We start from the raw sequence: 12,322 nt of genomic DNA, 5'->3' as shown, positions 1-12,322 counted from the left end.
GGAAGCCAACATTTATACCGCAGTTTAAGTCGAATCTCTGACCTAATAACACGTTTCGATTCAAAGAACAATCAAGAATTCTAATGTCAGAGGAAAGAAAGTAACGGAATATTTTGATTTTCAGAATTTATTTCCTCTTTCTGTGGGGGAAAGGGAATGGGGTGAGGTTGAATCAATTCAACCGAGAGATGGGAATGTCGGTCCAATGGTAGACGTGCCCATTTTTCGTTTATGCAGGTGCATTTTAGTAGATCCTGGGTTCAATTTTTGGCAGGGTAATTTTTCATTTGAGGCTAAAGAATAAGGCTTAAACCCCTTTAGTTGTGATACCTAGAAGCGGAACCTTTTATTGATAATGTTTCGTCAATATGACCTTGACGTCTGCATATTTAATCTTTGTTGTGTTATGATCTAAAGATCGGGAACTGATTGAGGACAAAGATAAACAAGTCTGTTCCTGAGTGAGGCGGTTAAATAACAGTGGTTGACTTATATATGTCTTCACTATACACGTGATTATTTATTGATTCATTTTGAAATAAAGTCTTGAGATAAAGTTGTCGCACGAAAGTTTCGTTTTTATCATTAGTAGGTTGTGGTTGTGAGTCATTTTCAACCGTTTTGACATATCGTATAACTTCACTCTCCTTACTACTCTACACTCTCTTTCCTTAGTCAACCAAATAAAGGGTTAATAATGATTTACAAAGAAACGAGGATTGCAAACAACTTGGAGAGTCTTACAGTGAGGACACTCGAACCGTGAATGCTTGATTCTTCTTTCTGCCTCTTTTTGATGATTATCCAATAAGAGCTCTTAAAATAGACAAAAGAATTCGCAATTTTTGTAGCACTGTCTAATCACATCATTGACGGGAAAATATAATTTTAATTTTTTTCAAACCAACGTCTCGGGTGATTCGGCTGAACATTATTTTAGCTTGGAATGGCCTTTGTGCCCATAAATTAGGCTGGTAAGTTCAATTTGGCTCACTGACTTCGAGCAGTTTTTTGGGTTTCTGATGGTGCGCAGAGTTTTTTATTTCATTTTCGCAAAGGTGAATGCAAACTAAGTGTCAGTCGACAGCAAGGAATATACGATAATGGTAAGGCTCTGCCACAAGGCTACCGGGAAAGAGTACTTGACTTGCATCATCGAGGCTTATCGCAAAGGCAAATTACACAAAACATGCGACTTAGCGTGGGGTATGTAAATAAAGTTGTTCAATTCTACGAAAGACACTAACTCCTCCTTGGCTCCGCCGCTGAAAACACCGGTTCGGAATAAGTTGTCAGCCACTATTGTTGAATATTTGGAACCAAGAAATTAAGAAAACCTACTGTGTATACAAGTGAGCTTCAACAGCGTCTCTTCCTGCATGGAATTTCTCCCCCTGGTCATTTGCCATCTCAGTCAGGAATAAAAAAGTGCATTCGGGAAGACTGTAGAATGACACGGAAAAAGATTTCCCAAGTACCCAAAGAGTCATTGTCACAAGCAAATACGGACTATACCGATTATTTTCTCGAACAAATTGGACATATTTTTTGGATTAATTTAGTGTTATTGTAAAATCAGGAAATCGAGTGTACGGTAATTCCTATATTGGTGAACCTGCGATTGAAATTCAGCGCTACGCCTCCAACGTAAACTAGACGCTGAACTTGCTTCATTCCGCCACTGGAGTGGATTACTTTGATGTTTTGACAGACCCCTTATCGGAAAGTTCCTCTATTAACGAAACAACAGCTGCTCTATCCGCGACGGTCATCTTGTTTTCGTTTTCAAATTTAGCGCGCGATTCCGTTGACGCGCTCTACGATTTCGCGCTAGCTGTCATGGTAACTGATCTGAGGAACTAAAGGTGTGTTCCTTTGGGAGGATCCGGATTAGGATTTGCGACCCAAGATCGCTCAGATCACGGGTGCATCAAAGGAACAGAGCTTTAGTTCATCAGAGAAAAAAAAAAACGAAAACAAGATGGCCGTCGCGGATAGTGCAGCTGTTGTTTCGTTAATAGAGGAACATACAATATACATTTTTCCTACGCTGCTTAGACCAATCTTTATATTTTTATTCTATTGTTTTTATTATGTCCCCGGAAAGCCATTCGAAGGACACTCGTCCTGTACTCATTGCTTTATTATAATCTTCCATTTGTTGGGTTAGACGTCCCTGACGATATGGCGCCTGAAGAGGAATCCGGAGGGGATAAGCAGGGTCGCCAAAAACGCACATAGGTTGGTCAGCTGAGGAAAAGGCGAAGTTCCCCATGTCGTTCAGAAGCCCAGAGTCAGCAAGCATACTTGCGTCATGTTTTCGTCCCTCTGAAACAAAAGTTCATTAAAAACAAGAAACTGGTCTTGGAAAATATCGAATCATATCGCTGAATCTACAGGGATAACTTGTTCGTCTCAGTAGCACACACAGTTCCTCCAAACCATCAAAAATGCTTCTCTGTTTGCAATGGAACACTACGGGAATCTGCAAGGCGAGGAAGTTCTGCCTTTTCAACTCGAAAGCGGGCCTTTCAGTCAGCTGAATTCATTTTTTCTTGATCGAAAACATGATACGATTGATAGCCGAAATCTGGATTTTTTTTAACAATAACTGTCGCATAATGGAACAAATTCTTCGTCCGAAATGTTGTTGTCTGCATTGATAAGCAAAAGTATCTCTCGACAAGTCTTAGATTTATTTATTTTTAAAGAACCCGGCAAGTTGCTGTCGGAAAATGAAGGGTGCTAAAGGTTTATATCAGGGACCTTAAGCAGTCAGGACGGCAACGCCATGGAAGATGTCGATTGAAAAAATGAATTTCTGCCTTTAATTAGAATTTCGAAAATGGCTGCCTGTAGTTACTGTCTCATACGGCGCCACACCTCAACTTCAGCATCACGTAGGAAGGAAGTGTTGAGTTCCTAATGGAAATTAAAATAATTTGCCGTCGCGGTTTCTGTTCGTAGACGACGCAAGTTGTGATGATTTCACGTTGCTGTTTTGCACGGGACGGCTAAGAAATGTACAAAGTTATAAAACACACGTGCTGAGCTATTGTTCTGCTAATTAGATCTTTTTTTTTTTCGTGTCCTCGTTGCCGTCGCCATCGTGGTTTGCTTTTTTTGGCGAGAAAAACGCCGTCCTCACCTCAGTCTCTTTCGTCCACCGACGTCGCCGTCGTTATGAAAGTTCTCGGTGCTTAAGGTCCCTATTAGCAGCTTGTCAGGGAACGGGAAGAAGGAGTCCAAATCCTCCGTTTTAACTGACGCAAGAGACCTTCGCCAACGGAAACCCTTTGTTTCAAATTGTAGCGAAAGTCTTTCCAATTTCATTCCCGGGAAGAAGGATTTTAGCCAACAGAAAACTTCGCTTTTGTCAGCCATTAATTACTCTTACCTGATTCAACATATATAAAATGTGTGCGCCCCGACATGAAGTGAGCTTGTGATTAGATGATGACAAAAAAGCAAAAAAAAAAAAGTCTAGGTGTTCATGGTTCGATTGTCCTCGCTCTAAACTTTGGAAGACATCGTGACATGCGTAACTTCACATTCGTGGCTAAGTAAGATTTAAAATATACAAAGGGGGTAAGTTTCTAAAGAAACTGTGATGCTGCGTCGGTAGGAGAGTATAACAGGGTAATTTAGTATGATCAACTGAGTTGATGAGTAGATTGGCCATCGTAAAGAGTTTAAAAGCAGGCGTTTCGAGCGTTAGCTCTTCGTCCATTGCTCTGACGAAGGTCTAACACTCGAAATGTCAGCTTTCGAACTCTTTACAGTGGCCAATTTACGTCATCAACTAAGTCGATAATGCTAAATTACCTCAAGTAATATTTCAGATGGATTTAAATGTTTTAGATGGGAACTGAGTTCTCTGCAAGCAGCAACAGGTTTGAATGATTTTATCAGGCAAGAGTTGTCCTTTACGCAGGCGGATATTCATCCAACGAGCTGATCTTCAACGCAAAGGGATCAAACAAACATAACTAGTTCGATTTAAATCGACTGAAGAACGAACCCTGGTCTGATATCCAAACAGAATCGCTGACCTTATCGTTATCGCTCCAATTCCCGAATATGGCGACAGCTTTATTATCAACAGCGTGTACAATGGATGTCTTGCTGATGATGAATGGATGGTGGCAGCAGAATCGAAGTGAATCACAATGGAACTGCCTTCCACTGGAACAGATGAATAATATTTCAAAGTTCAAGCCTAATAATCTGGAAAATAAATCAAATAATCAATTTCAAAGGCTGTGATCAACTCTATTTGTAGCTTACAACTCTTCTCATCATCAAAATGAATGTTACGTAAGGACTTCCATTAGCTTAGAACGAGAAGATTTGAATTTTCTTGGCCTCTCATGATATAGACTAAAGGACGGTTCCATATAATTTAGAAAAAATTTATTAAAGTTCACACGGCAACCAGGTGGACAATCAGACATAGTGTGATGCTACACTGGTTTGCAGATTTAATGAATGTAGCCGAAGAAGTTACAATTCATAGACCCAACGTTTCGACACTCCTGTCTAGTGCCTTCATCAGGGGTGACCTAAACGCTGCAACAAGAGGTCCTTTTATATGATCACTAATTAGCGGCCTTTTTTCTGACGAGGTGTAAATAAGCGTCAGGAAACAGACCGCCATCGTCACGATTTAAAGGAGCGTGGGCGGAGTTAATGTGCTAAGCCTCCAAACAAAGGCGCTGTTAATCAATATTGTGACCAGATAAGACAAAAATATAGTCTTACTTCAGAAAGGGAGGCTTCGGAAATAATCAATAAAGCAATTAAATATATTTAATATTAAGTAATAAACGTTGATATAACTTTTCAGTATTACTGCACTTGTTCAGTAAATATGTTGATGTCATAGCTTCCTTTACAGAACCGCCTGGGAATATATTTGATTGACAGTGTGTTCCGGTTTTGGTTTGTATAAAAAATCAACAGCAAAACGACAATCGTTTAGTAGAAGTGTCCTTCCCGGAGAATTGTACCAAACTGGCGTTTGGTACATCGGACAGACCAAACGCCAGTTTGGTACACGGTTAAAAGAGCACCAAAAAGCGGTTTTTCTTTGCAAAAAGGAAAATTCCACTTTATCGGAGCATACTTGCCTAACCAACCATACAACTGGGTGGGATAATTCTAAAATTATCACCACTAATCGGCGTTACCACCAGCGCCTTTGTTTGGAGGCTTGGCACATTAACTCCGCCCACGCTCCTTTAAATCGTGACGATGGCGGACTGCTTCTTGACGCTTATTTACACCTCGTCAGAAAAAAGGCCGCTAATTAGTGATCATATAAAAGGACCTCTAAACCGCAAGTATCACTTCTGATAAGTTAATCAATATTGCGACCACATAAGGCAAAAACATAGTCTCACTTCTGAAAGGGAGGTCTCGGGAATAATCAATATAGCAATTAAATATATTAAATATTCCAAATAATAAACGTTGATACAACTTTTCAGTATTACTACTCTTGTTCAGTAAATATGTTGACGTCATAGCTTCCTTTACAGAACTTCCTGGGAATATATTTGATTGACAGTGTGTTCCGGGTTTGGTTTGTATGAAAACTCAACAGCAAAACGACAATCGTTTAGCAGAAGTGTCCTTCCCGGAGACACCCAAGGTAAGTTATGGTTCGTCTTAGAATACTAAAGTGATTCACGTTTATAAGAACAGAGAGCACATATTATGAAAAAACTTTGTGCTTCCCTTCTCTAAATGCAAAGTGTCTGCCTAAGATGACGAAAGACATTCTTTTGCTCAATAACATCCTCATTCATTGTGAAACACGATTGAAAACTTATACCTGTTCACACCCATTCTTCATTGGTTTCAAACTGCGTGATTTCAGACTTGTGGAATCTTTGGAAAAGGATCGTTGAAACTTCAAGAAGATTCACGGTACGTACAGTTTCTCTTATAACCGATGGTTCATCACAGAAGCACCGAGGCAAAATATCAAAGAATTGTTCAACAAAGTCAGTTCGAGCCAATTCTCTCAAAACTGAGCAAAACAAAACATTTTAATGTTTGTTTCTGACCCAAGCTTTATGTGTTTGTTAGATTCGATCAGTATTCATTATCATTTGGTGGGGCATGATGCTCTGGCAGGACTATTAGGTTTCCTAATATACCAGTAACAGTTACAAGCTCATGGATCTTTTCGTTTCAAAAATCCTGACCTTTACTCTGTTTCGTATGTAAAACCTTTACCATATGATCCTCGAAGAAACCGCGAGGAAAACTCTAAGAACAAAATCTGCTGTTAGAAAAACAAGTTATTATCTTACTTGAGAATTTCAATATTATTTGAATTTGATGAAATCGCTTCTTCTACCATCCACGCCCGTTACTGCTTTAATAAGTCATCCATTTGGTTATCACTCCTTTGATTACAGACTTAGTTCCACTCAGTTGTATCACCATTACTTATGGTTGATTTAACCAAACCCCGATCCGCGGATGTAACGTTATGTTTGAATGGGATAAAATTATAAATTCTATCTTATTTTTGTCTCTCTGTAGATATTTGCTAAACATGAGAAACTTGGTCATTTTGTTGATTTTCGTGAGCTGTGCATTGTCTGTGATGGCTGGTAAGTGCAGAAGGAAGCTCAAAATTCTTTCAAGTGACTCTGAATGCGAAGGAGGAGAGACTGTGAGCTGGATTTGGTTGGTTACAGCTCCTCCCCTCATGAAAACTTTCTACATTGGAGAATGGTGGGGCGTGATCTAGGAGACTTTAGTCAGCTCGGTGACCAAGGCTACGGTTCGCCAAATTATGCTCGATATGTTACACTATATATTGAATTCTTAATGCTCAGAAAATGTCACGATTACGCTCAGTCAGCATCACTTTTGTGTTGCATTACAATTAATATGAGAACTTCTGGAACTGCTGGAAGCCATTTTTTTGCTTCTTTGTAACCAGGCTTGGCCTTGTTTTATAGTACCTGGCTAATTTGTAACTAGGCCTAGTCTTAAAGTTTAAAAATGCATCATTCTCTATTACTTTTTACTTACGTTTAATTTTTCAGTTTTGTACATTTTTGTACCATTTTTTTAAGCATAAATGCTTGATGTTTTTCCTCGCTGTTAAGCTCAAAACTATACTGGCATTAAGTAGAACACTCTAACCAAGGCCCTGACTGATAGCATGTGATTTGAATCTATTGCTGATAGTAAGTGAAGGGAGAGGTGAACGAGCAACGAAGAATGCCAGGTAAAATCGTTGATTTCCTGACAAAAGACTGCCATATTGATTTTTTTTCCAAAAGAAGCAAGGAAAATATTATACAAAGAGAAATGTTAAAGAACTCTGACTCTTAGCATTGAGTTCATGTTTTCATTGCCTTACTTTTTTTCCGTCAGCTTGCAAGGATAAAAACAAACATTGTAAATCCTGGGCATTGAGCGGTGAATGCAAAAAAAATCCAAAAAGCATGGTGATCAATTGCCCCAAAAGTTGCACAATCTGTCCAGGTATGCATGATGCTCAAGAAGTGAAATAAATTAACCATAACGTAAAAAAATTTGCGATAACAGATGCATGTAATGCTTTTTTTTCTCTCTTTCTTGTGCTTACATTTTGATTCTGCTGCCAATTCATACACACCGATAGGCATTCCCTGACTTTTCGATCATAGTGTTATTCTCTAAAAAAAAGTTCAAGCTCTTTCCCCTCCACCCCCTCCTCCCCCTTTCTTCTCCTTCCCCGACGGCCACCTCTTTATAACTGTTAGCTTTCCTTGTAGTCAACAAACATGCCAGTTCAGCATTAAATTTGGGTGTTTTGTGTAAAAATATCAAAGCAAAAAGACCTTTTGCGTTTATTAGCGCATGCCATATACCACAATTGGTGAGTTCTCATTGAATTTAAATGCAAGCCTCTGTATAGGTTCTTGTAAAATTACAACTCTTTCTCTCACTGAAACGACTTACATGGGAATAAATTCACAAGGAACGAGTGGGGAGGCGAAATTAGGAAAAAAAGAAAAAACGGTCCGGCTGCACGGGTGACCAGGCATGAGGAGATCCTGATTCAGGGGATTATGATTCAAACAGGAATGTTGATGAAATCTGATAATATTAAGCGATGCACTTACATGTATATTGCTTTACTTTTTTTTTTCCCGTCAGCTTGCAAGGATAAGAACAAACATTGTAAATCCTGGGCATCGAACGGTGAATGCAGAAAAAATCCAAAGTACATGCTGTTCAATTGCTCCAAAAGTTGCAGAGTCTGTCCAGGTATGCATGATGCTCAAGAAGTGAAATAGATTACCCATAACGTTACAAAAATTTGCGATAATAGATCCATGTAATGCTTTTCTCTCCCTTTCTTGGGCTTACATCTTGATTCTGCTGCCAATTCATCTACGCCAATGGGCATTCCCTGACTTTTCAATCATAGTGTTATTCTTCAAAAAACGTTCAAGCTCTTTCCCCTCCACCCCTCCCTCCCTCTCCTCTACTCCTTCCCCGACGGCCACCTCTACATAACTGTTAGCTTTCTTTGTAGTTAACATGCCAGTTCAGCATTAAATTTGGGTGATTTGTGTAAAGACATCAAAGCAAAAAGACCTTTTGCGTTTATTAGCGCATGCCATATACCACAATGGGTGGGTTCTCGTTGAATTTAATTGATATCCTCTGTGTAGGCCCTCATATAATTACAGTTCTTTCTCTCACTGAAACGACTTACATAGGAATAAATTCACAAGGAACGAGTGGGGAGGCAAAATTAGGAAAAAAAAAACGGTCCGGCAGCACAGGTGACCAGGCATGAAGAGATCCTGATTCAGAGAAATGTGAATCAAAAAGAAATATTACATGTATATTGCTTTACTTTTTTTTCCGTCAGCTTGCAAGGATAAGCACAAACATTGTAAATCCTGGGCATCGACCGGTGAATGCAGAAAAAATCCAAAGTACATGCTGTCCAATTGCTCCAAAAGTTGCGGCAAGTGTTAGGTATGCATGCGCATAAGTAATCGTTTAAAAAATCAAACAGATTAGCGTAAACCTTAAAATGTTTTGAAATGTTGTGTTTTTTATTAATGATATGTTTAATTCTCTTACTAATGTACGTGTAGTGATGAGCATTCTCTTCTTTTAAAAAGTCACAGAGGTTTATCTCTCTCTCAGAAAAAGTGCGATTTGTCACCCTGTCCGTCTTACCAGCTGTCCTCTTAAATTCATCAATGTAGCTCATATGGTTTTTAAATGGCTTTTATAAAAGGGGATAATCCTAGCTGCGTGCTTCATGCTAAGGAAACCGGCCCATGGGTCACTTGGGCCTGTATAAAGGCTTTACTTTTTTATGAGATACGAAGGAGTTCAAAAGGAAAACGGGGACAGCGGTAGGAGAAATTTCCAATTTCAAGAAAAATTTACTTAAGTGGGTGGAACTTTGAAAATGCAATTCAGCTATAGAACAAATCTCAGCCTTTGGCAAATCACGGTGGTGTTTTCTTTTTTTTTTTCTTATTGCAGAATCGAAGTGAAACACATCTAACCTGTCTTCCTCCGGATCAGATGGATAAGATTTGAGGCAGTAGTCTTATTTTGCCAGCATAATTTGGATTGGGTGAAGGAAAATGCTGGGTTCCTAATGTAAGGGTTTTTCTTTCGCTGTGCTTATTGTAGAATTTCAAGCCTCGTTATCTAGAAAATAAAACAAATGATCAACTCAAAGACTGTGGTTGATTCTCTTTGTTAGTAGCAATCATTTCTTAATTAACCCCAAGAGGTTCAAAACAAAGAAAGACGAAGGGGAAGGGACAAATTGTTTTAAAATGAAAAATAGGTCGCGTTGATATGACAGTTTAACTTGAAACGACCATTTTTTTTATCTACCTACGGACGCGATGGCCCAATAGGCAGTGCACTGGATTTCGTTTCGAGAGGCCTGGGTTCGAGATCTGACCAGGTTTTGTGTTGTGTTCCTGAGCAAAACACTTCATTCTCACAGTGCCTCTATCCACCCAGGAGTATAAAAGGGTACCAAGTAATTATTAGGAAAGACTGATGAAATGCTGGGGGTTATCTCGCGAGTACTAGCATCCCATCATGCCAAGAATCTGCAAGGCGAGGAAGTTCTGCCTTTTCAACTCGAAATTGGGCCTTTCAGTCAGCTGAATTCATGTTTTCTGGATCGGAAACATCATACGATTGATAGCCGAAATCTGGGTTTTTTGAACAATAACTGTCGTAAAAGGGAACAAATTCTTCGTCCGAACTGTTGTTGTCTGCATTGATAAGCAGAAGTATCTCTCGACAAGTCTTAGATTTGTTCATTTTTAAAGAACTCGACAAATTGCTGTCGGAAAATGAAGGGTGGTAAACGTTTATATCAGGGAACTTAAGCAGTCAGGACGGCAACGCCATGGAAGATGTCGATTGAAAAAATGAATTTCTGCCTTTAATTAGAATTTCGAAAATGGCTACGTGTAGTTACCGTCTCATACGGCAACACACCTCAACTTCAGCATCACGTAGGAAGGAAGTGTTGAGTTCCAAATGGAAATTAAAATAATTTGCCGCCGCAGTTTCTGTTCGCAGACGACGCAAGTTGTGGTAATTTCACGTTGCTGTTTTGCATGGGACGGTTAAGAAATGTACAAAGTTATGAAACGCACGTGCTGAGCTATTGTTCTGCCAATTAGATCTTTTTTTACGTGTCCTCGTTGCCGTCGCCATCGTGGTTTGCTTAAGGCCCTTAACGTTTTTGGCGGGAAAACGCCGTCCTCGCCCCAGTCTCTTTCGTCCACCGACGTCGCCGTCGCTATGAAAATTCTCGGTGCTTAAGACCCTTATTAGCAGCTTGTCGGGGGATGGGAAGAAGGAGTCTAAATCCTCCGTTTTAACTGACGCAAGAGACCTTCGCCAACGGAAACCCTTCGTTTCAAATTGTAGCGAAAGTCTTTCCAATGTCATTCCCGGGGAGAAAGATTTTAGCCAACAGAAAACTTCGCTTTTGTTAGCCATTAATTACTCTTACCTGATTCAACATATATAAAACGAGTGTGCCCCGACATGAAGCGAGCTTGTGATTGGATGATGACAACAAAGCAAATAAAAAAAAGTCTAAGTGTTCATGGTTCGATCGTCCTCGCTCTAAACTTTGGAAGACATCGTGACATGCGTAACTTCACATTCGTGGCTAAGTAAGATTTAAAATATACAAAGGGGGTAAGTTTCTAAAGAAACTGTGATGCTGCGTCGGTAGGAGAGTATAACAGGGTAATTTGGTATGATCAACTGAGTTGATAAGTAGATTGGCCATCGTAAAGAGTTTAAAAGCAGGCGTTTCGAGCTTTAGCTCTTCAGTCCATTGCTCTGACGAAGGTCTAACACTCGAAAGGTCAGCTTTTGAACTCTTTACGATGGCCAATTTACGTCATCTACTAAGTTGATAATACTAAATTACCTCACGTAATATTTCAGATCGATTTAAAAGTTTTAGATGGGAACTGAGTTCTCTGCAAGCAGCAACAGGTTTGAATGATTTTATCAGGCAAGAGTTGTCCTTTACGCAGGCGGATATTCATCTAACGAGCTGATCTTCAACGCAAAGGGATCAAACAAACATAATTGGTTCGGTTTCAATCGACCGAAGAACGAACCCTGGTCTGATATCCGAACAGAATCGCTAACCTTATCGTTATCGCTCCAATTCCCGAATATGGCGACAGCTTTATTATCAACAGCGTGTACAATGGATGTCGTGCGGATGATGAATTGATGGTGGCGGAAGAATCGAAGTGAACCACAACAGATAGGAACTGTCTTCCTCAGGAACAAATGGGTAACATATCAGAGGGTGCATGTTATTTTGCTCGCATAACTCGAGTTGGGTATGAGAAGATCCTCGGCTGCCAATGTAAGGTTTCTTTTTTGCTATGCTTATAGTAAAGTTTAAGCCTAGTAATCTGAAAATAAATGAAATAATCAATTTTAAAGGCTGTGATCAACTCTATTTGTAGCTTACAGCTCTTGCCATCATCAAAATGAATGTTACGTAAGGACTTCCATTAGCTTAGAACGAGAAGATTTGAATTTTTTCGGCCTCTTATGAAATAGACTAAAGAACGGTTCCATATAATTTAGAAAAAAGTTGTAGTTTCTCGTCACTTTGAATACCTTGTTTACACGACTAAGCCGGCGTCCCCCTTGCCCCCGATAAGTGCCGCGGCCGAAGTTCGCTACACCTAAGTCGATTTTGCTAACATAATAAGGAAGACTATTTTAATACTTTATATTTACCACAGAACCAAGGAGAATTTACGAT

At 39.6% G+C, this 12,322-nt stretch overlaps 1 protein-coding gene across 2 annotated transcripts; it reads left to right on the top strand.

Moving 5' to 3' along the window:
* Positions 1-5,551: 5,551 nt before the first annotated feature.
* On the top strand, positions 5,552-9,726 carry LOC149043114 (uncharacterized). Of its 2 annotated transcripts, XM_089211379.1 has the most exons (7): positions 5,552-5,653; positions 5,882-5,931; positions 6,556-6,626; positions 7,402-7,512; positions 8,170-8,280; positions 8,894-9,003; positions 9,526-9,726. In XM_089211379.1, exons 1-6 carry the CDS (start codon positions 5,591-5,593, stop codon positions 9,001-9,003), a joined length of 516 nt encoding a protein of 171 aa, XP_089067505.1. In that variant the 5' UTR covers positions 5,552-5,590; the 3' UTR covers positions 9,526-9,726. The 2 variants fall into 2 exon arrangements, with proteins under 2 accessions (XP_089067505.1, XP_089067506.1); XM_089211380.1 differs by lacking the exon at positions 7,402-7,512.
* Positions 9,727-12,322: the final 2,596 nt, after the last annotated feature.

Source organism: Pocillopora damicornis, chromosome 7 (assembly GCF_964200805.1).
Source record: "Pocillopora damicornis chromosome 7, jaPocDami1.2, whole genome shotgun sequence".
NCBI lineage: Eukaryota > Metazoa > Cnidaria > Anthozoa > Scleractinia > Pocilloporidae > Pocillopora > Pocillopora damicornis.
This window is presented reverse-complemented; position numbering and strand designations above follow the sequence as displayed.